Genomic DNA, 26,040 nt, shown 5'->3' with positions numbered 1-26,040 from the left:
TGTAATTTCATTTGCCCCTTGTTTCACGCCTCTGTTGTTGTAAGAGTCAGGTTCATTGTTTCTGTTGCTTGTTCGATTGTTTTATCAGCCAATCCTGTTAAATCTTCTGAAACATGTGTTTCACTTCAGCCATTGGACGTGCAAAGCTAAAGTACTCTGAATGGCTGACATTCGTTGAAGGTCTTCTCTGATTGTCACTAGAGTTATCCCATCATCTAAAGAGGTCTCTTTCATGATGTCTTACGATGTCATTATAGAAAACAAATTCAAATACATGTAAATTACTACAGCACCTTTTAATTCACAGTTCTCCCACACCAAAATGCACAATGAATATGTAACTAAAGTTGTCTAATGTTATGACTAGTCTAACAAGTGAGAATTATTATTAACACTGTTACATGTAATTCTCATTTGTTATTACAATACATAAATGGAAACCTCTTTCTTTAGGACATTAATAACTAACAAATAACACTGAATTCTACCAAGAAAGTAAATCACAGAAATCACAATTTACAGTGACGTATGACTATATTTACATCTTAACCTGATTTTTTAAAAACCCAGTGGTTAGAATTTCTAAGTTATTTGCACATACCACTTGATAAGTCACGAGATTGAAGTGCTGGATCAGATTATTTTGCCAAGAAAGTATTCATTTTACTTAAAGCAAAATTTCCAACATGGATAATTTATTTTACGTTCAAAGAATGGACATTTGCAACAACAATATTTTGTGCATTCATCTTTTATTTCCTTGCTTATGCTCCAACTTTGTCACATGCCAAAAAAAAAAAACATTACTTTCTTCACTCAGAAAAGGTCACTGAAATGTTCAGTCTGAACAGAACTAGTCTTGTGTTATTTGACATGTTCATTTCAGCATCAAAGACAATGACTAAAACTGAGGACTTTGAATTTTTAACAAGAATCAGTTTTTATACAATGAAAGGAATTGACAACCACTTGTGAAAAAATAGTTTGTGGCAAGTCTGATACTGTGTTTTTATAGTGAATTTGAGAAGAGAAGGCTCTCGCTAACTTTCCATTTCTCTGAAACAGAATCCAAAAATGCTTAAATTATGAAGACGGTTCTCACAACAAAGCTCAGAGCATTAGCATTCCCTACTGAAGTTAAGTGCTGAACACTCCTCGAAATATTTCAACAGCCCTGTCAGTATTTCAGCAATAGTATTACTACATTGGCATAATAATTATTAAACATCCTAAATAACTTGGACTGCAAGATTACTTTTCTAGGCATTGCTTACATCAATCTTGTGGGTAATTTGCTTTATCATTAATTTTTAAACTTCTTGCAAACTACTGCTTTAACTTAAGATTATGCACTCCAACCTTAAATAACTAATGTTATCCTCAGGTGGAACATTTTAAATGAATTATGTTAAATTAACTAACACGAGAAGGTAGGTAAATTAAGGGTGCTTAAATGAGGTGATAAGTCTAAATTTCTTCAACTTCTCAATCCGTCTTTCTTTGAAAAGTTGAAGAAAAAATTGATAGTAATATACTGTAGTTGAATCACTATGCATGCAATTTATATATGAAGTTGTGTAATCTCCCAAAAAGGAACCGTTAAGAACAGGTTACAAACTAAACCTTGAAAGTTCCTGACTCCATGGCCTGATAGTGATTGAACATTGCAAGTTTTAAAGGAGCTACCTCACGGTTTGCACATCTTGAAAAGTTTAGCCTAAATTGTTCAAGTTCGTTATCTGTAAACCACATCAATCTTCTCCATCCTTACTATGTGGCAAAAATACTGATCTGAGCTCCTTCAAGGTCCCATTCACCTGACAGATGAACTATATCTGGCAAATTAGTCAACTCAGCTATTAGCACTGATGGAAACCAACTAGTAAAAGTCTTGTTTAACTGAATGTATAACAAGCCATAACTTGTTTCTTAAAAATAATCAAATGCCAAATGTGTTTTATATGGTCACATGATCATTAATGAAATACAGGGTGATGTAATTGTGTGGACAAGTTAAATATTCTGATACCCAAGTTTAAACTCTGCTAGTTCACAGAGGACTAACTTATTCATAATTTAAAGCTTGTACAGTGAGTCACTATGGATGTTACAAGTACATCCCATTGATCAGGTAATCAGCATCATCCGTAGCAAATGGCCGTCTCTTTAACTTGCTCTTCACAATTCGGAGCCGCAGCGCCACAACAAACAAAAGTAGAATAGCTAGTACAAGGAATATCGCAAGAGGAAGGACAGCCTTGTTCTCTATAATCTTCAGTCTGTGAGTTTCAATGACAACCACATCTGAAATGTTCTTGCTCTGTATTGGGACTTCCAGCATTGGAAGCTTGCTATTTGGTGCTTCTGAAAAAACAAAACAACAAAACAGACAATACAGAGAGTTACTTTACCCATTAGTTAACGGAGCTCAGCCATGGTATTTTGAGTTATTTTGGCCACATACAAAATTATCTTTAAATGGTAGGAAACCTCAAAATAACAGTTCAATAAGATAGAAAAACACCAAAGAGATAATGATAAACCATAAAGGAACAAGGATGGCTAAGGATGGAGAAGATTACCATGGATTAAAAATGTGAATTTGAAAAATTGAGACTAAACTTATCAATATGCGCAAACTGTGACTGAGCCCCTTTATATTTTAATAGGAGGTTTTGGGGCAATTTGATATGGGGGCTTGTTTAAAACATGAGATGACAAAATGGCACTACAGTAAGAGTCAATGACAGTGGGATATGGGTGTCTGGAAGGGTTAACATTTACTATTATTGAGAGCAAACTGCTGTCTGACAAGTCAGTGATATTTAGGCTAACCTGAGCACTGTATAGGCTAACTGGAACACTACATGCATTTAGGCTTACTGCAGTGCCATTTTGTGTTTTAAACAGAATCCAAATTTTTCTGTTAGAATGCTTTTTTACATGTAATAGAGATACATATACCAAAACAAGAGAAACCCTTTTGGCCATATAGACACTTGAAGGAATGGAATAAAGCCCTAGATAAGTGACTTTTGGAACATGTTGAGGTAACCAGCATTGAAATAACTTCCAGCAATTTTCACAGTTTACTCTTGTCTTTAATATTGTCTATAAAGAACTAGTAGTAATTACAAGTTCCTTTTAGACAATAACTAAAACTAGAGTGAACTGTGAAAATTGCTGGGAGGTATTTCAATGCTAGTTACCTCAAAATTTTCTAAAAGTCACTTAGGGCTTCATTCCGCACACCCCGTCACTTAACCTACTATGGTAATTTTGTTAGAAACTGTGCTTGTGTTCATACAATTCATCTCTGATATGAAAAATGGGAATGAAGAGAGAGAATCAAAACAATAGCATAGAGTTGGGGTAAAAATTGAAAAGACTATTTTGCAGCATACCATGAATCATTGGTTTCTGTGTCGCGGGTGTCTTTGTCGTTGGCTTCTCAGTTATCTTGGGCGGTTCTGTTCTAACTGGTTGTTTCATTGTTGTCATTTTTGTTGTGGTTCTACGTTGTGTACTTGGCTTATGCCATTTCTTTGTTGTTGGTTTTACAGTTGTTTCCTTGACCTCCATCGGAATCGTATAAGGAAAATCAGGGTTGTTGTCCACAAATTGTCTCCAGTGATGAAATGTGGTTGGTTTTTTGGTGGGTATCACTTTCACGGCATGCCCAACTGGTTCTTGATGGTGATTGTTTGATGGTGTAAGTTCCTCAAGCTTTCGTTCCAGATCAGCATCTGATTTATCTAGATCTTCTTGTCTGGGCTTTGGAACTGTCTGTTTATGCGTGACTTTTTGTACATGTACCGTAATTGGTTGTTTGGTCTTAACTTGCACATATTCTGTGGGCATTTCAAGATGCTCCTTAAACACTTCTTGGTAGGATGGTTTTTCAGATTCTTTAGACTTTTCTGAAAATTTTTCTTCCTCCACAGTCTTTGAAGGTTCTCCGAACTCTTTAACTGCCTTTGAATGCTCGGCATTTTCTTCTTCGTTTCTAGATTTCCAAGAACTACTTAAATCTTTGTCTTCTTGATTATGTTCCTGTTCCTTAACATGTTGTCTGAAGGATGGTTTGTCAGGTTTAACTCCAATATCTTTTTCTTCATCATCGCCTGGTAGGTATGCAAATATAGCCAAGGGTTACAATTAGTTTAATTACTTTTCTGATGCAGTTGTGGCTGTAAGGCCTTCAGTGGCCTACCTCACAAAAAAAGCATTCAACCTCCTCACATCAATTCTTTGAACAGAACATGGCACTGTACAGTATCTTGTCTAATGATGTCACTCAATTATGCTTCAGGCTTTATTCTATACGGTATCTTAAAGTGCACCTAACCCCCCAAATTTTTTTCACTAAAACGAATCTACTTGTTATTTGAAATAGTTCTGCGAAAAAATTTTTGGATTCCGTTAAATCCTCGATTTTCTGTGCCCCGACGAAATCTCGAAAATAGCTCCAAAACACCACCATTTTGTTTCACGACCAAGTTTGAGGAGAATGGGTCCAGCGGCTCTTATGATGTCTACCCAGGAAGGTTGGATATCTCATGTCCTCTCATTTCCTCCAGGATGGTGCAATACACATTCAAAAAGTGCACAGAAATGCCTTCCAGAGGTGCTATCGGCTGTTGCAGCAATATTCCAGATTTAAAGAAAGATATACTGTACAATTTACTGACGATGATCGGCTAATGGTGCAATAAAGACGTAAACGATGGTTGATTTTGTCGAACTGAAACAAGCGAACTGAATCTGTGAGAAACATTGAAGAACCCACTGGAATTTGTTCTGCAGACTTTCGAACACTATTTTCATAAATTTTCTGCCTAAAGCTAACCAGCAATTTGTAGAAATACTACCGACAACCTATATCTTCCAATCGCGCAGTATTTATAACATAACCAGCAAAGTTGTGTAATCTGATCATGATCAAGAAGCGTTATACTGATATGTAAATAGATTGCAACTGTACGCCGCTAACCAACACTTATTTCTCTTTCGATTTAGATGAAAGTCGAAGATTAATCCTTTAGAATTACATGATAACAAAACTGTTAGACTCACAGAGTTTTTCGAAGGTTTGGAAATCAGCAGTGCGACAAAGATTCTGTGCAATAGCATTGAAAATATGACCGCGTAACATTACCTCCGGACCGCTTAGGGAACACATCCTTTTTGCTTATCCGACGAATTTCACTGCAAACTTTGAGAACAATTTGCATTGGTTATTTGGAGTTATGACTTAAAACATGTGACAATGTAAAATCGGTAATTGTATGAAATGTTTCCTTCCGCCTTGCTTCCCGCAGCTTCAAAAATACAGGTCCAAACAATACGATTTTCAATCGATCAAAGCCAATGTTTTGGAGGTCATCAAGTCTCGAAAACTGCAACACATACGTCGCTCTTATAAACATGAAGCATTCAACTGAAAGTAAAACACAAACTGGATTTAACAGAACAATCACACCTTGACAAAATACATTCTTGCTAAGGACAAATGTAAACGGGCTATAAACACACTTGGGAATCTTATGTTTAGTTGACGAAATTACCATCCAAAGCAGTCCTTGAGTTTTCTTTCCTGCTTTTCGTTTGCCTGCTCCTCCACTTCGTATCTAGATTTCCATTCCTAATATACAAGCAGCTCGTCCGCAAAGAAGTCTTCCCCTTTGTCGCTTGAAATATTGTAAATTGCCCTCAAAGCTCTAAGCAGTGAGTTCACAGTTGTCGAACATGCTTGATCGAAGTTTATTTCAGAGTCTTCCGAATCGAAACTTAACTCTGACTCCAGTGACGAAAAAGAAATGATTCTGAGACAAAACTTGGACGTTTTAGTCCCAAAATACATCAGAACGATTAGTTTTGCGTTCCATTTTCTTGAGCAAATACAGAGAGTTGACTGAGGCGCTATTGTGTTTGGTTCCTGGGTAGACGTCATCAGGTACCGCCGCCCCAGACTACCTAAAATGCGGTCGTGAAACACTTCAAGCGCGACTTTGAAAGGGCATAGAAAATCGAGGATTCAACCAAATTCAAAAATTTCTTCGCCCCAATTCCTTCAAATAATGTATAGATTCGTTTTAGCGAAAAAAATTTGGGGGTTAGGTGCACGTTAAGGTCTGGAGGTTGGGGGGGGGGGGGGGGGCATCGTAAAAAGGTTATTTATAGTTTAGTTTTAACTATTAATTTGAAAGAGTGGCCAGCATCCTCAATATGGAGGACTTGGCTGGTAAGCAAATTTGTACTTTATATATTATATTTTATTATTCATCAGGCCTAAATAAGTTTTGTGCCAAAGCTAAAATTAAATTTAAAGTTGTCCTTATGAAATTCAACTATCTTATGCAAGGCAAAAATCAGAACTTAGGAATAATGATCTCTTAGCTAACCATACTGTTCAATGTTAATATTTTGCTCCTCTGAAATTCAAAATTGATTTAAAATGATCTCTCGCCATTGTAACTTAGGAGGATTTAAAAAATTACGAAGATTGTGTAAACAACAATTTTGGAAACCTTGTCTTATTTGAATATTCGTTGACTTACATCGCCTGAAGGGTGTGTAATATGATAGTATTTTGACGAAGGATAAATCAGAGTGTGGTATATCAATTTAATTGGAACGAGGAAGTTTCCCAAAGAAATCGTTAGAAAGGAAATATGTGTTCACTTGTCACTGGTCAGAATGTCCTTTTGGAACAAACGATCGCTAAATTGTATAAAACGTTCGGTTCAAAAAGAGATTTATAGCGTTACGATATAATTGCAATGCTTGTGATCACCTTCATTGTATAAACTCAGTGGAATAGATTTTTTTTTTACCAGTTTCTTCACGCTAACATACAATATGAGGATTTAATATATATTTAAAAAGAGAAATAAGCCTTTTGCGTTTTAATTTATACGGTTCTTACCTTCGGTAACAGACGGTTTGTATTGCGACTCCTTAGCCGAATTCCATTTTGCTTTGCCAACTTTCACTGACGGAGTCTCGTCCTGATTGGTGTCTAAATGCGTCAATTCTTCATCTGGTCTGTCATAAGCTATCGTGGCGTAGTGATCGTGTTCTCCAAAATGACATTTACTTGGTTTGCCGCAGTGAAACATGTAACAAATTTTCTCTATTTGCGGGAAGAAGCCAACCGTAGAATTCTTGTATTGCATTTGCGCCAGGTCGCAGTTTTTCCGCTCGCAACACAACTTGTAACATTCTTTAGCGTCTTTAACATATGAATGTTTCAGGAACTTTGCACCGTTACTCACAGATTCCCTTGCCTTGATAATCTGTCCTTTATTCACGTGAATACTGTACGGACATGTGTATTCCTCCTCCGCGGTGGAAACGCACCAGAAGAAAGCCACTAAAATGCTGAGTAAACAGATTCGATGGAAGCCTTTCGAACGCATCTCGTGCCAGCACTGAGAAGGTTTCCTAACGCAAACAACTCAATCTTGTTTTCTTCCACAACTGGGACTTTCAGTTCCAACTGTTTTTTTTTTCCTTCTAGACTACCATAACTTGGCAATAACACAACAATATGGACGCCCGTGATAGAAAATTCGGATTTTCTACGTCATTTGAGCACCTAGTGACAGCGCATGCGTCCTTGGAATGCCGGGAGTTGTCACTCGACCTCAGTCACTAATGGGGAACGAAGACTGGAACGAGATTGCCCCAGTCACACTCGATATCGACTGAATTTTCAAAATGTCGGCCGCACCGTGTCATCAATTAGAGACTTTCATTTCCCTTGCTTCACCCAAAATCGACGAGAAAGCAAATGATCTTCAAAAACTGAGTTTAAAGATCTGGGAGCGACCCGAGTTAGGATACGAAGAGCATTTTGCACACAGTATTCTCAGCGACTTTTTCGAGGAGCAAGGATTTGAAGTCACAAGGGAATACAATTTGCCAACAGCTTTTCGTGCGGTGTTTGGGGGAGAGAAGGCGGAACCTACAGTAGCTGTGCTCTGTGAATACGATGCATTACCTGGGATTGGTCATGGATGCGGTCATAACTTGATAGCAGTGGCAGGTAATTTTTTATTTCCTTCGATTCAGAACCAGCTCTACTCTCGGGGTAGGGGGGGGGGGGGAGGAGGAGGAAGGGGTACACCCTATAATAGTGTCGGTACGGGGAGGTTCCCCCAGATAGGAGTACCTTTTAAAGACCCCAGGTATATAAAAGGGTAGGGTTTTCAAAAGTTGAGGTATTTGAAAGGGTAGGAAAATCTGTAATTTTGGTACAACGTGAACGTGAACTGCATTTTAAAATAATACTTGTTTTTTGGTTAATATCTCGATGTTCTCCCCTAATGATGGTTATTAATTTCATTATAAGGGTTAAGAAAAAGCGTAATCCCCAAGCTTTTGTTGAGTCTACCTCCAGATGTTTCACCCTCAGGGATTGGTAAGTCTGGTTCATTCACTATTCCCTCACAAAAAAGTATTTATCTACAGGGGTAGGAGCAGCACTGGGGATAAAGCAAGCTATTGAGGGAGGACTCAATGCCAAGGTTGTTGCCATGGGAACCCCTGCTGAGGAAGGAGGTGGTGGGAAAATCCAGATGATCAACGGTGGTTGCTTTAAAGATGTTGATTTTTGTATAATGGTGCACCCAGCCCCATTCAATGCCTCATTTTATGTGAGCCAAGCCCTGGAAAAAGTGGAAGTGGTTTACAAAGGTCATGCAGCACATGCTGCGGCTTTCCCATGGGAAGGGCAGAATGCTCTTGATGCTGCTGTATTGGCATACAGCTCAATAAGCATGTTGAGACAACAAATGAAACCAACTTGGCGAGTTCATGGAATCATAAGTGATGGCGGAGTTAAGCCGAACATAATTCCCGAGCAGTCCAAGTTGGAGTATTGGGTGCGAACTGTTAAAAACAAAGAGTGTGCAGTCCTCCGGTCCAAGGTACACAGCTGTTTTGAAGCTGCGGCGAAAGCTACAGATTGCACAGTTGATATAAAGTGGGATCCCACCCCTCATGCACGCATGCTAACCAATAGCAAACTGGCACTTTTGTATCAGAAGTATGCAGAACAGATGGGTGTGGTGTTCCCATCGCGAGAAGAGCAGGAGAGTATTGTGGATGGTTCAACTGATATGGGAAATGTATCAATGGCGCTCCCAGGTCTTCACGCCCTTTACTGTATTGATAGTTCAGTTCCTTATCACTCGCATGCCTTCCGAGTGGCTTCAGGCACACAGTATGCCCATGATCAGACCATTATTGCCGCCAAATCTCTTTGTTTTACTGCTATCGAGGTGTTAAAGGATGCTGCTGTACTAGCTCAAGTAAAAGAAGAATTTTTACAAACAGTTCAAGATGCTTAGACTTTTAGGTAAAAAAAAAATCAGCTGCAATGTTTTGGGTAAAAAACCTAAACTGAATGTCATTAGAGTAGTTACAGTACTTTTTAAGGTGTTTGACCAACAAATAGTTGGTGTCAGCTGTATTGGCTCAAGTAAAGGAAGAATTTTTACAAACAGCTCAAGATGCATACACTCTTAGGGGAAAAAAATCAGCTGCAATGTTTTGGGTAAAAAACCTAAACTGAATGTCATTAGAGTAGTTACAGTACTTTTCAGGGTGTTGGACCAACAAATAGTTGGTGTCAGTTGAATTGAATCATGTTCAAAATCAAGGTTTTGGTATCTTCTAGGGGCTCTTTTCAAAATGTTTTAGACAAGCACCTTGGTCATGTTTTAAGGGAGTCTTTCCCAGGCCCTCGTCACTTCAGAACCTGTAAGTTTTGTCATTCATTTTACAAGAAAATCAAATGTTTTTAAAAACACTTTATTTCTGTGTTAGCATTACACGGACCACAAACAGAAAAAGCCTGTAAAGATACTACTCAATTATAAACACCTTTATTAACATCTGGTAAAAAAAAATCCCTTATTTAAATATTAAATATCCCAGTGTGGGTGCAAACAAACAAATTGTCATGAGTGATTCTATCACTTTTATAAAAAAAAAATATTGTTCAATCCAGCATACTTTATAATAATTGACTGTGTATGCATAATGAAAACTGGTCAGCTATTCTCTCATTAAAATTTCTTGGACATAATAAAAAGACAAAAGACTTCTCAAAAGAGTTTCACATCTCTCTTCAATACTCTCAGCAGAGTGAGGGCTCCTCCTAACCCAGCCATTAAAAATGACACAACAACAGCTCTTTTTACAACCTGAAACCACAAAAAAGTAACCTTTTTTCAGTGTCCTGTACTCAAGATCCTGTGTCTGATACATTTCACACAATGTCATTCCACTATAAATGAACATCTGAAAATGGATTGGATGTTTTCTACTACTGATACATGTTGAGTCAACAGGTTTTTCACCCTCTATCTCAGGCTCTCTCCCCTTTACTTCCACTGCTGTGGAAGACAAGAGAGGCACAGGGAAGAAAACCAGGGAATGAGGTTGGGGACCAGCCCACATCAATGCAACCAGCCTTACACACATACCAGAAACTGTTCAGTTTTCTATCTGTTTTAAATGTGTCAATGGTGCCCATCAGAGAACGGCACAATTTATGCCAATAGACCATTTTACAGGTCTGTGAAATATAACCTAGCGTCTGCATGGAATCAAGGTTTGGGTTGACCTTGCGATGCTAGTTAGCATGATACTGGAATAATTTACATTTGAAAAGTCAATTTAGTGTTTATATCATAACAAAGTCAATTGTAGCCTCCGTTCTATTCAAGGGCCTGACCAAAAAAGCACAGAACTGTAAAATGGGCTATTATTGAAGATGTGAATGTAATGGCACTGTAATAATTTCTATTCAGGACCAGAAAGAAGAGACTATATTCCAAGTAAGTATTCAACATTTAATATGTTTGTCGTGATAATGTAGCAACAAATTAAATGACTTGGAATTTGAGGGCAAACCTTTTCTTGCCACTGCGATCTTTCAATCACTGTCTTGTATGGTATCTGAGAAAATGACACCTAGGGATACAAATTTATTAAAACAAAGAACATTAAACAACCAAAATTCACAAAATTCCAATATTGTTATAAGCCCCTTACAAACAAAAAGTAAACACTCTCAAAAATAAGTGCCCCAACTTTTAACTTTTGCCTTTTTCCATAATCAGTTTTTACTGAACATTCTTTAATTCTGTGATTACCACATACCCATCCCCTCTCCATTAGTATACTGTAGTTAACTTACCATGGTATACAGGGGGATAAATGTCTTGGGCATGAGCCAGTGTAGGAAGTTGAACAGTTTCTTTTTCATGAGGAAAACTGGAGAGGTAACCAGGGATCTCATCTATAAGAAACAACAACAGAGCAAATTTCTTCAGACCTTGAACTTAGTCTAGTAAAAAAGGCAAAGTCTGCATATGAACCAAGTGACCCATAAAGCCAGCGCTTATCACTGGTTTCTTTAGCACGAAGTAACTAGGAGTATTTCTACTCCCCCCTGGATAGGATACTAGTCCATTGCAGAGTTACTCCCCCCCCCCCAGCAAAAAAAATAAACAATCAAGACAGTGTTTTTGTTGTGTTTGAAACATGGGGGTTCATTGTTAAGCCAAGCGCATCCCTCTACTCATATTTTCCAAAATGTCTTTTGTGTTGTTCTTTTGCACAAACAAACTTCTTTGCGATGTCTACAGTGTTCAATGTGTCAGTAATAGACTTATGACAATGCAGGAGGCAGTTGTTTAGACGATCCTGCTTCATGATTCTTCTAAGATAGGTTTTCAGTCTTTGTAGGGCAGAAAATGTGCACTTGGAAGTCACCAATGCCACAGGTAATGCCAAATACAATCTTAACAGTTTGTGGACCTCTCCTAGCAGCTGCACTAGTGATATTTTCAGTACTGAAACTTGGGGGGGGGGGGGGGGGGGGAGGGCTGAGCTCCCCTACAAAGTTTTGTTTGGGAGAGGGGACTACAGCCCCCCTGCCCCCTGTTACGCCACCTATTTATCATCTTGCTACTTTTAGTGAGGAATGACTTCAGTTACCACAATATAATTGTACATTGCCAAGTCGCACATTGCTTCTGCATCTTTGTTGCGTATTCTGGAGTATTCTGGTAGTGCAATGCCTGTCATGTAGAGAAACAAGATCAGAATTCTGTCATTCCAATTTCAATATTCTGAAATTTTATTTTGTTTTCTATGCCACACACAGATTATAAGTGACAAGCAACAAAGTCACCATATTGTAAAAATAACAGCATATTATCACTCAACTAAAAACAATTCTATACAAACCAAAGTCATTGTTGTGTTTCTCAAGTAGACCATCAAGAACCAGACAGTCCTCAAATGCCTGAGAAAGATAAACAAGTCACTCTTACTTGGTAGAATCCCCAGAACAAAATCGCACAAGTCTGCAATTCTCTAAAACAGCTTTCAACAACAATTTAATTTAAAGAACTGGTGTTAAGAACCCCCCACGCCCATATATTACAGTTGCGAATTTAGGACTGAGTGAAACAGAAGTCAGGGTAGAGTTGTAAACAAGAGCACCAAAGACCCCACAAGCCAAAGGTTGTGATTGATAGGTGTCAGCTCAGGCCTAATGAGTTAGCCTGCAGTGCAGGTGGTTTTGGTGGTGAGTTACGCAAAACATGGAGAATTGGGACACGTCAATTCCCTTGGCAATTTTTCCCTCACCCCACCCCCTCCACTGTTTGCCTTATCCAAGATGCAGCCTTACTACTCAATACTGGAATTTATGATATGGCTAGCTCCGTGAGTGGGCAAGATGAACTGAATCCTGTGCTGTGATTGGCTACCTGAGTGGGCAAGATATATGGGTTATTGACCAAGCATGAGGTCAAGATGGCTGGATATTGGCCAAGTTCTTTTTTTTGCGTTTTTATGGACCGAGACGAAGTCGAGGTCCATAAACACGCAAAAAAAGAACGAGGCCAATATCCAGCCATCTTGACCGAACAAGCTTGGTCAATAAAGGATTTATTATATGGGATAAAACACCAAAAAATGATCCGTGTACGTGTTTATTTTCAAGGACTGAAAAGGAAGCCCGTTACATGCAAAAATCAATGGCGCGTTCTCCTTTATCCTAATTGGCTGAATGCAGAAATACAATCATTTGATTGGTTTACATTTTTGACGAGTAAATGTCTAACTGCTGAATCAGAATAAACGAATGTACGAAACCGCTCGAGGCAAATTCGAAAAGGTTTTTTTACCTCAAAAATGTCTAAAATGGCTTAAATTTTCAGCACTTAACCTCCAAAGAATGTTAAACCATTAGAGCAAGACAGTTCATTTCATCTGGCCGTCGCTTTCGCCGATCCTTGGGCGCTTCGAAGAACTGTCGCTTGGCTCTGTGGTGCAAAGCTGCCCCGACGTAAGCTGGATGTTGAAATTACAGTTGTTAAAGCTTCCAATCGTTGCTCCTGAGAAAAAACCCGATCCCATCTGGACTGGATTAAAGGTGGCAGACTCAACACTGGTAACAGAAGTGGTGGGACGAGTTGTGGTTTCTGTGCGAGTGGAGATGCTAGAAAGCTGGTTGCTGCTGGAGCGGCTCAGCGCAAGGGACATTCGCCGTTGATGTTCATGCGAGGCCGATTTGTAAGCGTCGAGACTTTTCAGACTGCGATGGCCACTTAACTGTGCCACAAAATTATCTGGGACGTCTGCATCGAGGAGACGTGAAATGCAGGTCTTTCTCACCGAGTGGTTGGTTACTCTGCCCTGTAAACCAGCATTTTTCGCAGCGGTGGGGAGAAATTTGCCGATTTCGTTTTTACCAAGCGGACTTCGCATATACCACACGTCGTCATCTGGTTTTCGCTGATGTTTGACTGCGAGGTAAAAGGGGGAATCTGGCTTGTTCATCTCCAAAGGACGACGGCGAGCAAATTCTTTGAAGAATTTAACCGGGCAACGCTCGTTGCCGGTTGCTTGCGCAGTAGGGTGGAAAGCACGAACACTGTATGGCTTGTCTTGGCCTTGACGTGTTTTGGACCCTCGCTCATATCTCCACACAAGAATCTCATTCTCCGTTTCTGGGTCTTTCTCCAAAGTGACGTCTCCCCACTTTAATCGGCGGCTTTCGTCTCGAGCTCTGAACCCAAAGTGAAGGGCAATTATCCACCACAAGATACGCTGCAAGGCTGTCGGATTGGAGGTCCCAAATTCACCACACTCGAAAAGCTTGTCTTCCTCGGCCTCGGTCAGCTCACGGGCAGCTTGTGGTCTGTTCCCCTTGCCATGTTCCACAACAAGCTGACGGCGCTTGGCACTTAACACTTCTCTGGAGAGTTTGAAGTTGTCTCCGTCAATAATATTTACATTTGAACCTCTTTCGTTCAAGGCGCGTTGGAGACTACGTTGAAAGGACGTCAAACTGACAGGCTCGTACTCTGTGCCGTCCAATTTCTTTGCGGTTTTGAAAAATTTGCACAACAGCAAATTCAGTTCTTCCTGAGGTATGTCACACAGTTCCCTATTCTCGTTTTCTTGTAAACAAAACCGCTTCCATACCTTCATGTCACTTTGTGTTTTTAGTTTTGTGTTTGCCGGTTTTTGTTGCAAAATAAATTCATGAAACTCGTCAACATTTTTGTTTTCTTTGTTTTCTTTCTCGTTGACGCATTCAGTTTTCTCGTTTTCCAGCTCCATCGATACACAAACCACAGGAAATCTTTAACTGTCACGGAAAAGATTTTTCAGGGAAAAACTAAGAAAGAAAATTTTGGTAAACCGGCTTTCGCCTCGGATGAATTTTCCTTGCGGGACAAAGCCCTTATCCCGAGCGGGCAAGATAGCTCCATCTTGCCCGCTCGGGTAGCCAATCACAGCGCGAGATTCGGTTCATCTTGCCCGCTCACGGAGCTAGTCATATAATAAGGTGCTATCTTGCCCACTTGGGATTACCCACTGTGTCCTGCAAGAAAATAGTGTTCTTTCCAATACAATAAGTCCTTTATTGACCCAGCTTGGTCAGTCAAGATAGCTGGATATTGGCCTCATTCTTTTTTTGCGTGTTTATGGACCTTGACTCTCCAGCCATCTTGACCTAACACTTGGTCAATAACCCATATATATATATCTATACAATCACTCACCCAGAATAGTCTACACTGCAGGGTACTAACGAGTAAAAGCAATACACTGTGCAATCAGCTGACTGATGAAAACTTAAACTTACTTAACCCTGATAATAGAAAGAAAGTTGAAAATTTTTTACACAATTTGTTCCTTGTCCATAGAATGGAACCATGGCATGAGCTGCATCACCGATGATCACCAGTTTGTCCAAAACATGATAGGGTTTACACTGAAAACAATATAGGAAAACAGAAGTCAGTTTAAATTATCAGTTGTTGATGACTAATGAATAAACAGAGTCAACGTTAAGCACTTAATGACTGGCCCCAAGGGAAACAATGAGTTTTGTTTCCCTGAGACCGTAAACTGAGCGAGGGCAAACAAAAGTTACTGTTTCCTGTGTCATTTGGATACCTCCCAACTTGCTTGACACCTGCAGCTGGGACACAAATTTGCTGCAGTTTCAAGGTGCACAACCTGATCACTTGCAAGCCGAAAGTTAAAGTTGTTGTTTCCTTAGGGAGTTAGTGAGTTTTGACCCAAGACACATGACATGTTCTCCTCCAGCTATTTTATTTGGGAGGTGTAACAACATAATAATTATTTATCTAGACTTCCAAACTGCATACCACCCTTTTTTGTGTGTTTGTGTGTGTGGTTGTGGCAGTAGTCCATAAAAAATTTTGGCCCTCTGAATAGGATATGGAGAAAATTAGCACTCTATGGACCGAGACTAAAACTTAATGTCTGGTTCAATTTTACCTTAATGGATACCATAGGGCCAGTTGGATTCCTGAAAAATTCTTCCACAAGCTTTTCTCTGAAGAAAGCAAATTAAACAAACAAAACCAAAACAAAACAAGGTAAGTGCATCACTCTTGGAAATAGTCATTGAATGCAAAACTAAATTTTGTGATTCCTAAATGGGTATTATATAACTTACTCTCCCATTAAGAAAAGGAAATCTGGAAATTCTGCTTGAAAGAAGTTCAGCACATCTTCCTACAAAAAGAGAGAAACAACCAACAATCATAATATATATATAAAATAAATAAACAAGTGACATTCATTATGGGATGATATTAAAAATATTATAATAATTATTATTAAAATTATTGCATGTCTTGAGGTATGGGGCAAGTATTAGACTTAGAACTAAATAATACATAGGAAAATCAATGCTAATATTGATTTCTACTTGTCTTAACTTTTAGCATTCCGTGCTACCTTACCTTCGTTTTCAAATTGTCAAATTGGTCGAAAGGCAGAAACAAGGTACAGGTAAATGACCTATCCTTTGAGGACAAGAAAGGAGAATAATAATAATAATTATTATTAATATAATTATGGATTAAATATAATTATAACTCACAGTACTTATATGTATCTGGGTATCTGGGGGTGAGGTTCTGATGACATCCATTCAAGGTTTGGTAGTTACCTGCCATTGCTTGACCTGAACTTCCCCGACCAACTAGCCTTTATAAGTGCCCATTAGCTGTTCTTTTATAACGTTTTTGAAGTTGAATATATGCAAGAAAAGATTTTTTCTGCTTCATTTTTTCATTCGCTAGCAGAAAACCACCCTTGAACTCAAAAGTTAGTCCTAAACTTTTAACTAGACAGTGACTCTCTACCATAGTCACTTCGCCACAATGGCAACCACCAATAAAATGCGTCACAAATGCCAAAATAACCTCTCAATAATGGCCAGTAAAATTGATGACTGATAAATGCAGTATACAAAACCCCATTTTTTATTGTAAAAGGTCACAAAACCTGATCTGTGCCATATGTCGTTGGTCTCTGTTTCTCTTTGGTTTCTGTTTTATTGATATACTTTGCTTGTGATGCAGAACAAGAAGCATTTTTTTTAAACAAAACTGTTGCCCTCACCCCCCGCCCCCCCCCCAAAAAACAGGTGTCATAATACATTCCTACATTGCACCTCCCCATTACAGCTATGTCTCTACAATGGTCACCTCCCTTTTTCCCCAAGGTGGCCATTGTGGAGAGCCTTGATGGTAAATTGATTTTGTTACATGTACATACTTACCTGATTTGGTAGAGCTATTAACATGAACATTTGTCTTGGCCATATGTGTAAATGATTCACTGCCATGGCAAACTACAAAATATTAATGATTAGAAGTAATAAAGTAAGGTTAAAAAAGGTTAAAGTCTGCATACGAGCCAAGTAGCCCATCAGGCTAGCACTTATCTCCAGTTTCTACATAGCATGAAGTGACTAGGAGTATTTCTATTCCCTGCTGAATGAGATGTTAGTCCATTGCAGAGTTACCCCCAGCATTTATTTTGCTGGTACCCATTTGTACACCTGGGTAAAGAGAGGCAATGTACGGGTAAAGTATCTTGCCCAAGAACACAACACAGTGTCCCCAGTCAGGGCTCCAACCCGAACTGTTTAATCCAGAGTCAAGTGCACTAACCATGAGGCCACTGTACCTCTCACTTGAGCGTTAAGGTTCAGTATAACAAGTTGTATGTATATTATGCATAGAAACAACTCAGTCGCATTACTTTACATGCAGCTTATTCCATACATTCAAGTAAAACAAGCACAAACCTCTCCATCTGGGGTTGGAGCCAGACAAAGCTCTTTATAACCATGAGGAATATATTCTTGACTAAAATCAAACCTTCAAACAAGTAGAGATCAGTAATCAACAAATGTTGATGACTCGGAAGAAAAAAACAACCTCCCTCCTCCACCCCTATGTTCTGCCACCCAAACCCTCCTTTCTACTACTTCCTCCATGAATCTCTCTCCTCTGTCATAGGCTGCACTTGCAATCCACTTCTCTCCTCACCCCTCTTTCTCTAGGGACCTCTTACACAGGCCCCTCCCTTCTGCCATTTCCCTTACCTTACCCATAAACCACCTTCTTTTGGTAATATTCTCCAAGACAAACCTCTCAAGTGCTTCTTCTCTCATCTGGTTCACTTGGGGGAACATGTATACTAAAGCCATCCGTGGTTGAGTGTCAATCAATACCCTTGATCAATACCCTCGATCAACACCTTGATTGGTACTCAATCAACATCCTGATTGATACTCAGTCAACACTCAATCGGCACTTGATCAACAGTTGGTTGATAGTCATCCAAGTGTCGACCGCTTCATATGCATCTTTCGAAAATTAGTTGACAGTCGACTGAGATGTTGATGAAGTGTGGATGGAGTGTCAACCGAGTCATTGATGATATGTCAATTGAGTATTGATCAAGTGTTGACTGGGGGTATCGATCGACACTTGACCAAGGATGTTCTTAGTGCACATGATCCCACTTGGGTCACTTGGTTCCCCTAGTTCACCTGGTTCAATGGCTTTACTTGGTTCACCCACCTTTGACAGCCTCCAACACAACTCTCCCTTTTGCAAATTACACCAGTGTTCAACTTTAGTCACTTCTCCCGTACCCCTTACAACCCTATCCTGTTATAACAATTATTAATAAATGAACAGTTTTGTAGTATGTTACCTTGGTCTTTTCATGAGTTCTCTCCTTAGAGCTGAGTAAGCTCCATCACAACCCAAGACAAGGTCAGCATCCACTTCTAACTTTTGATCATCACTTCTGTTGCTGTAAACAAAGAGTTGACAGTCTTGGATTAATAAACCTGCACAAAACCTCTTTCACAAAGTGTCTGAAAAACACCATTGACTAAACTACGCTACAATTACCATTTGAAAGTAAGATGGCCCTTCTCTAAATCAGCAGCAATTAGTTTGTGCTCAAAGTGTAAACCAACGCCAGGCAAACTTTCTGCAACTAAAGGACAGCAGCTCTCAGAGTAAAAATATTCCTCATGTTAAGAAAAAGAAAAGACCATGATTTATCCAGAGTTTAGAGAGAAAATTGTCAAAGAAAAAGATGGCACAACTGAGATTTTCTTACCAGAAAGAAGATCTTTGTTCAGTTTCTGTCTCTCAACTGATAACAGGTGCTGTACGTTAACATAAATAGGACTGATTTTAATTTTTCAAGTAAATTTTGTAATTACCAACAGTAATTTCTTCTCATTTCTAGAACTGACTAGTGCTGAATTAACTGTTTATTTAAAATAAGGTTACAAATATTTTCCCAAAATTCCAGATTTGCATAAATTTAAAGGACTATAGTACAGTTTTACTGTCTATACCTGTCCTTTTTTCCCATATGGGATGGGCGTGGTCCTTCCGCTATGAGAATGAATCATACGGGCATGCATTGGAATGCCAAGTGAAATAACCTGTGAAATATAATATAAACAATATACAAGGTTTATTAATAGAGTACTTATGAATCTGGTTTGCCATCACTATACATGTAAATGTGAATTACTGCTACTAACAACAAAATTTTTAGACTGCCCCTACTCCGATTTATAATAAATCACACGCTTAATATTACTTTGTGTAGTTATTCATTTCATTTCAGGGCAATCCTTATTTATTCCTTAGTGACCTTTAAAATCCAACATTAAATAAATTAATTTGAATTGATAGCAACTGCAGCATTTCAGTAGGCAGTTGCGGCCTGTACATGTATGAAAAGACAACCTCGAATAAAAAATTATTAAACATTGGGCACGCTGCAGGATATTTTGAGGTGAAAATAGACATAAGAAGATTGTCCTTTAGAGATGCAGCAATGCTTTACCGGTCCCTCTGCCCCAACAGCTCGCAGCGATTCTATTCCCCTGACTGACAGGGCAAGATTAACACTTCTTCCTCTCTGTTCCACTTCTTTACGAGGATCTGAAGATAAATCAAAACAATAAACATACTATACATTTGTCTACAAACCTCTGGTTAAAAGAGTTAAATGTAAGTTAAGATCTCTCTATAAGTCTGAATGCTTTACCCCCAGTTTACACCATAATATCCCTGCACATTTCCCCTTAAGGCCTCTACATGTACTTGCAGCCATTTTGACTTCTACAAAGGGGTACCTCCCATATAAAATGGGACTGCTAGGCTTGGTGCAGGAGATGGAGGTTCATGGGCTCCTAGAGAGGCATATATTTCTCATATGGATATAATGGAATGATTATGAACTCAAAGCTATATTCATACTTCTCTTTATTTTATGGGTGAAACCCTCCCCCTTCCTGGAACTAAGACTATTCATGACATCAACAACATTGATGAAGAAATATTAATACCTATTTTACAAGAAATATTAATAACTATTTTTTATTAAACCAGTTTCAGGGAAAGGTCTATTACACTGGGAAATTACCTTTCCGAGCTTCATAAACGTCGACTTTGAATCCACGTTTTGCAAGGTAGACAGCAATTAAAGCTCCAGCCTGGAAGATTTGATTGACTTTTTATTACTAAGTCTTTATAGAAATTATTTGACATCAATTTCTTCACTGTTTAAAATGGGAGACAAAATTGGAAGGACTTAAAATTAAAAATAATTGTATACATGTACACTCTGATACAGACAGACTAGTAATCATTATAACCCATCAAACATTTTCACTTGCACTTTTTTGGTCTAAATGCAGCACGTGACTGAATATGCCCCCAGCTAAAACTGGGGAATATCTGCGAGTGATGTTCCCCAATTGCGTGTCACAAAAAATATCTGAAGGACAAATCATAACTAAATAGCCTCCATTTGGCATGAGAATTGGTATGCTTGCATATTAATTTTGTCCTTGGACATCATCTGTTCCTCAAAGCTCACAGTTTTTCTCCAGCAATCCTTTCACAAATCTGTTTGCTTCTCAGAACAGATAATGTCCTCAGACAAATATCCAAGTATATTTTATGGCCAAATGGAGGCTATTGTTTATTGATCCCACACAAACATGCACAAGATTATCTGTTAATTTTTGTCCAAATCAGTTTTTTATGTGACATTTTGGGCCGATTTTTATTTTTTGCAGGATCGAGCTAATTTTTGACAGACTGACTTGTTTTGACATGAAAAGCATCGTTGCATAATTGTTTTTGTTGTTTGTGCTTCGTTTTCGAGAAATAACGTATGCAAAAAGCTCAGTTGTCCAAGAGTATCTTTTGGACATCTTTTGTTGAACGAAAAACAAAAGAAGCCTTTGTTTTGCTAAATGATGAAGTCACCGATGCGTGGTATTTGCTGCTAGTTTTATTATTCCTATAATTATGCAGTTCTCCTACTGTTGCTTCGTTAGCGCAAGCAAATAAGGCGCTAAACTGGCCGGATGCGAGTTTGTTTTGTCGTGACACCGGTTCAATATGAGGTCAGTCAATTTTTTTTTTTTTTGGTCTATTTCTCTACTTCTTTCAAAAATCAAAACATCTATTTAAAAAAAACCATGCTGTCACAGCTGCTAAAAGTAACCGTTTAAGTTTGCGCCGTGTCAAAATCCACCTTGGAAGGATTCGCTCCAAAAGATGCCGCTCAGAAAACTAAGTTTTCAATTGTCAAAACAAGTCAGTCTGCCAAAAATTAGCTCGATCCTGCAAAAAATAAAAATCGGCCCAAAATGTCACATACGCCCTTTTTGCATGAAACCCTTCAATTACAATAGGTGTCTACATTTTTTTAAGTTATTTAGCAGTTCATTGCAAAGTACAACTAACAGTACTCGTAATTATACTATCCTAGTCCAACTTGGAAATAATTTCAAGAATTAAAAAAAATTCCTTGGATTACTAAGGAGTTGGCCTGTGGCCTTGACCAACTTTTGCAGTACTCAAATCTAATCTTTTTCATCCCATTATTTCTAAACTGGGCAACATGTAGTCTCTGGGGGAATACTCAGGTATAATTGATGGGAAGGTCCAAATGAGGACAAATTTTCAGAACCCCAAAAGGTCCTACTAAAACAAGTCCAACGACATACCCAAAACACAACCAACAAATTATACGTCATTTTTCTCGGCATAAAATCAATTGAAAGCAAAACATCAAGAGAACTTCCCTAAAACTGGATGTCTCCTTGTCATCTACCTGAAGTTTACATCTGGGCTGGACAATTATTGTAATTGAAACTGATAGAACTGTTTGCTCAGATCCCAAATTTCACGCCCAAAAAAAGGTCTGCATACCTCCCCTTCATTGTTAAAGAGTTTTAATAGCAAACCACGATGGCAACACCAATGAGAACATCACCAAACAAAAGGTTTAATGAGCAGAACAATGGTTCTGCACATGCATTTTGAATTTTTGTACATTTCTTTGCTGTCCTCGGCAAAACAACAATGTAAAATGTCAAAGCCATACTTATTTTGGAGAATGTGCACCTCCATGGCAAATTTATCATGTCTCCCTTAAAATTGGAATTGACTGCTGTCATTACATATTTAGCCCGAGCAAGTTTTTAGACTGATAGGAGAACTGAACAGATCCACACAGTTGCGACATTTGAGGGTAAAATATAAATACTTTTTTTACGAGGTGACGTCCTTGGCATTGCTGTCATCATTGCTAAAACTCCCTATTATATCTGAGCATAGTTAACAGAGGAGACTGGTTATGAAGCCCAGTAAACATCAAAGGAACAAACAAAGATGCCAAGATTTATGTTGGAAGGTCCACGACCATGCACAATCTTTTGTTTTGCACTCATACACTATGCATGAATTACGTAACCAACACGTTTCTATTGGTTAGTTTTTCAATACGGAGTAAACAACTATTGTGTATTGTGCACGGTCAATGCCAAAAAAGTGAGCAAAAACATAAAACAAAACTTTGTGGGGTTTCATAACCGTTCCCCTCTATTAACTATGATCCGAGCATCCCCCTTCCCCTTCCTGGACAGGTAGTCAATCTATTACATGTTAAGTACTTTTGAAACTCTTGCACATTTCAGCTTGAGTGAAATGTAATGACTTGACAAGCACAAGGCGATTTCAGCGTTTTGGCCCCGTCCACACTAGGCCAGAGAAATTTGAAAACGCAACAGTCAATGGTTATTTTGATTTATGTTTGGAGAAAACTCAGATAGAAACTCGTGCAGTGGGAAATCACACGATTATAATTAGTGAGATCGTCGTTCTCGAAAAGCTTTGTTTTGAAAATAAATTTCTTCCACACTAAAACGCATAGCCGTCGGTTTGAAAAACGCAAAGCTCCGTTTTCGTGATGGATTAGTGTAAACGGTAGGTTTGGGTCAATTTTCGGACTGAACGCGTGCAAACAATGCAAGCTAATCACAGCTCGCAAAAGTTTGAATAAGATCTTCCATGCAAGCACGACAGTGTTATCAAGAGTAAAAATTGAATCCTTCCAAGAACTTAAACCGAAAATCTTACCAAGCCACCACCGACCACAACAACTTTCTTTGCAGTCTGTTCGTCCTGGACAACTTTTGCCGCCATGTCGGCCATTTCTATCAACTGACCGAGCAACTGATTAGGGGACTGAGTACGAGTAACATGGCTACAGAATCAACAGCAGAAGAAGCGAGTTCCAAAAAGATTGTTATTGTTGGCGGTGGTTTGGTAATATAAATTTATTTATTATTAATCGTTTGCTTTGATTCCGAATTCTTAATTTCTTTTAGTTTCTCTTGCTGTTTTTCAGCGTTGCTTCTAATGTTTCATATGTCCTAAGCCATTGTTATGTCATCCTGACCATCGTTTTAAGGTCGACTCAAAAATTTCACTTAGGGACGCTGAGAAATGAAAAGAGAGTATCCTTCTTTTATTCCACATTAAGAAACTGAAATCATTTACTATTAATTAATAATTAAAGTTTTAAGCTTAGCAGAAAATTATGCTAATAATTATTGCCGGGGGGATACTCCCTTATATGGGCTATATAGGTATGTGCGTCCCCAAAGGGTAGGGTTTTTCAGTCGTTTTGGTTATCAGTAGGGTATCGAGTTTGGCCATTTTGGTCTCAAACAGGGTATGGTTTTAGCACTCTAGTCTTAAATTGTGTGGATCCAGAAAATATCCATACCCCCCACGGAGGGTTTTTTCCAGTATGACCCCCCACCCCCCAGGATTTTCCATTCCAGGGGGCTTCTCGGTACTCCCCCCACCCCCTGGAATTTCCATGATTTTTCTACCTGGACCCCCCTAGCCCTTGGAAATTCTGTATCCATAAATAACAAGACTTAACTCATTAATTGTAATAAAATTTAGCTGCAGCTGTTTATAGTTACATGGTAGACGAAGACGTCCTTTTTCACACTAGACTGCAGACGTGGCATGTTCCTTCATGTCATGTTAAAATGTTTGAACTGGTGTTTAAACTAATAAACAACTGACTTAGAAGCTCTTCACACCCAAATGGCATAGCAGCTGACTTTTTCTTCATTAAAAGATGTTTTCATACTGTCAAGAATCTCGAAACGTACATAACCCAGTTGAAGTTTTAATTTATGCATGGTCAAAACAACATCAAATTACTTTACGCACACGGTAAAGTCGTCACGCAACATTTTTTTTTCAAAACAGCTGTTTCTCAAATGTCGCTTTATTGTTCTGTTCACCAAAGGAATACATCAGTTAAGTCATACGCTTTGTCTCTGTAGTTTGTAAATGATAGTAAAATCATTTTAGGCCTTATTTTTTTTTTTAATTTGTCATACATTTCATACGTGAAACACGCATTGTTCAGTCACTCTGTAAATGACTGAATGAAATCTCGGCTACCGCTCCAACGCTCCTCACTGTCCACGGTTACATATAGTTCAAGACAAATGGCTTTCAATCGACTTTGCTCACTTAGCAAACTATTAACTACATGGATAACGATGAAAATATGTGATAACCTAGTTACGGCAAGTCCGAAACGGGGAATAATTTTGTATGAGTATCAAACAAAATAAACAAAGAACGGCCCAAAGAACGAATCTCATTTAATTGACAGCATGATTAATGCTGGAAAAGGCATCTGAGCTGCATTTAAGCTAAATACAGCACGGTCTTCAAAGTATAAAATATCATCATTGTCCACATATTGCTGCACCTCTTCGTCGGCATTTTGTTCAACTTCACGTCTAACAAACATGATGCTCAGGATTCCTGTCTGTTGTACAATGTTGGAAGAAAAATGGAAAATATATGACAAAGAATCGCTTAAGAAAAGCTTATTTCAACAGATAGAACAGTTCTCTTGGTTTGGTTACCTGAATCGATTGGGAAAGTACAATTATAGTGTTCATTCAATCGCATTTCACACCCACTGGAAAGAAAACTCTTTGAGTAGCCCCCTTCCCCTTTGGAAATTTGCCTATGTCAGACACCCCTATCCCTTGGAATTTCCGTGACCGATCTACTCCCCTCTGGATGGGATGCTAGTCCATCGTAGGGTTACCCCTAGCATTAAATTTGCTGATACCCATTTATACACCTGGGTGGAGAGAGGCACTGTGAGAGTTAAGTGTCTTGCCCAAGAACACAACACAATTTCCCCAGCCAGGGCTCGAACCCAGACCATTCGATGCTGAGACGAGCGCACTAATCATGAGGCCACCACGCCTCCCACAGACCATAGACCCAACCATAGAAATAAAGCTACATTTCTCCAGGGTAGTGTGAACAGGGTCTTAGTTTACCTAGTGTATTTTTTTAAATATTCTTGTTAAGTCCAAGTAAGTTATAGGCATGGATTGTGTTTTCTACAAAATATCCATACCCCTTCTGTGAGAGCTCTTTGGTATGACCTCCCCCCCCCCTTCCTCGGTAATTCCAGTCTTTCTTCATGCTTCCTTGGGTTTTGAATCTTCCCTCCCTGTCAGGATTCCCAATGATCATTTTCTTGGGGTGGGTGTGGATTTTTCCTGGAATTTTACATTGAAATATTGGCTCCTCTTCTCAATCTTGTCACATGTAGGTTGGATCATTATGTGCAGTTTTCCTTGTTAAACGAGGATTCAAAGTTGATCTCTATGAAGCACGGGAAGGTAAATTTCATTTACTTGTAAAAGTCAGATAATAAACTTCTAATCAATCTCACTTAAGCTCACAAAAAATCATTACTAGCATGATAAATTACTTC

The 26,040-nt window shown here is 38.8% G+C and overlaps 5 protein-coding genes across 5 annotated transcripts in view; 2 read left to right on the top strand and 3 right to left on the bottom strand.

Annotated features, from left to right (window-relative positions):
- Nucleotides 1-277: 277 nt before the first annotated feature.
- On the bottom strand, nucleotides 278-7,585 carry LOC110064899 (uncharacterized). The gene is made up of 3 exons (XM_020772004.2): nucleotides 6,929-7,585; nucleotides 3,405-4,124; nucleotides 278-2,364 (listed from the first exon to the last, which is right to left on the bottom strand). The coding sequence occupies exons 1-3, from the start codon at nucleotides 7,419-7,421 to the stop codon at nucleotides 2,108-2,110; spliced, it is 1,470 nt and encodes a 489-aa protein (XP_020627663.1). The 5' UTR covers nucleotides 7,422-7,585; the 3' UTR covers nucleotides 278-2,107.
- A 49-nt stretch (nucleotides 7,586-7,634) lies between these two features.
- LOC110064902 (xaa-Arg dipeptidase-like) lies at nucleotides 7,635-10,121 on the top strand. The gene is made up of 2 exons (XM_020772006.2): nucleotides 7,635-8,050; nucleotides 8,476-10,121. Exons 1-2 carry the CDS (start codon nucleotides 7,723-7,725, stop codon nucleotides 9,354-9,356), a joined length of 1,209 nt encoding a protein of 402 aa, XP_020627665.1. The 5' UTR covers nucleotides 7,635-7,722; the 3' UTR covers nucleotides 9,357-10,121.
- LOC110064901 (kynurenine 3-monooxygenase-like) lies at nucleotides 9,804-23,419 on the bottom strand. Its single transcript, XM_020772005.2, has 18 exons — nucleotides 23,343-23,419; nucleotides 20,332-20,401; nucleotides 19,750-19,847; nucleotides 19,250-19,339; nucleotides 19,006-19,054; nucleotides 18,792-18,879; nucleotides 18,589-18,690; nucleotides 17,672-17,744; nucleotides 17,141-17,212; nucleotides 16,317-16,379; nucleotides 16,028-16,086; nucleotides 15,847-15,904; nucleotides 15,224-15,313; nucleotides 12,268-12,325; nucleotides 12,016-12,098; nucleotides 11,213-11,314; nucleotides 10,927-10,986; nucleotides 9,804-10,214 (listed from the first exon to the last, which is right to left on the bottom strand). Exons 1-18 carry the CDS (start codon nucleotides 23,415-23,417, stop codon nucleotides 10,116-10,118), a joined length of 1,389 nt encoding a protein of 462 aa, XP_020627664.1. The 5' UTR covers nucleotides 23,418-23,419; the 3' UTR covers nucleotides 9,804-10,115.
- LOC110048485 (uncharacterized protein KIAA1958-like) lies at nucleotides 12,323-15,189 on the bottom strand. Its single transcript, XM_089288029.1, has one exon. The coding sequence runs from the start codon at nucleotides 14,653-14,655 to the stop codon at nucleotides 13,291-13,293; it is 1,365 nt and encodes a 454-aa protein (XP_089144155.1). The 5' UTR covers nucleotides 14,656-15,189; the 3' UTR covers nucleotides 12,323-13,290.
- LOC110064903 (kynurenine 3-monooxygenase-like) overlaps nucleotides 23,416-26,040 on the top strand; it is an 18,431-nt gene continuing 15,806 nt past the window's right edge. Inside the window, exons 1-2 of the mRNA XM_089288031.1 lie at nucleotides 23,416-23,531; nucleotides 25,876-25,945. Of these exons, the coding sequence (XP_089144157.1) occupies nucleotides 23,466-23,531; nucleotides 25,876-25,945 (136 nt within the window). The 5' untranslated portion in view covers nucleotides 23,416-23,465. The remainder of the gene's footprint in view (nucleotides 23,532-25,875; nucleotides 25,946-26,040) is intronic.

Source organism: Orbicella faveolata, unplaced genomic scaffold, assembly GCF_042242905.1.
Source record: "Orbicella faveolata isolate gen_17 unplaced genomic scaffold, um_ofav_v1 contig_15, whole genome shotgun sequence".
In the NCBI taxonomy this organism is placed as follows: Eukaryota; Metazoa; Cnidaria; class Anthozoa; order Scleractinia; family Merulinidae; genus Orbicella; species Orbicella faveolata.
The sequence above is the reverse complement of the archived record's forward strand: the minus strand, read 5'-3'. Positions and strand labels throughout refer to the sequence as shown.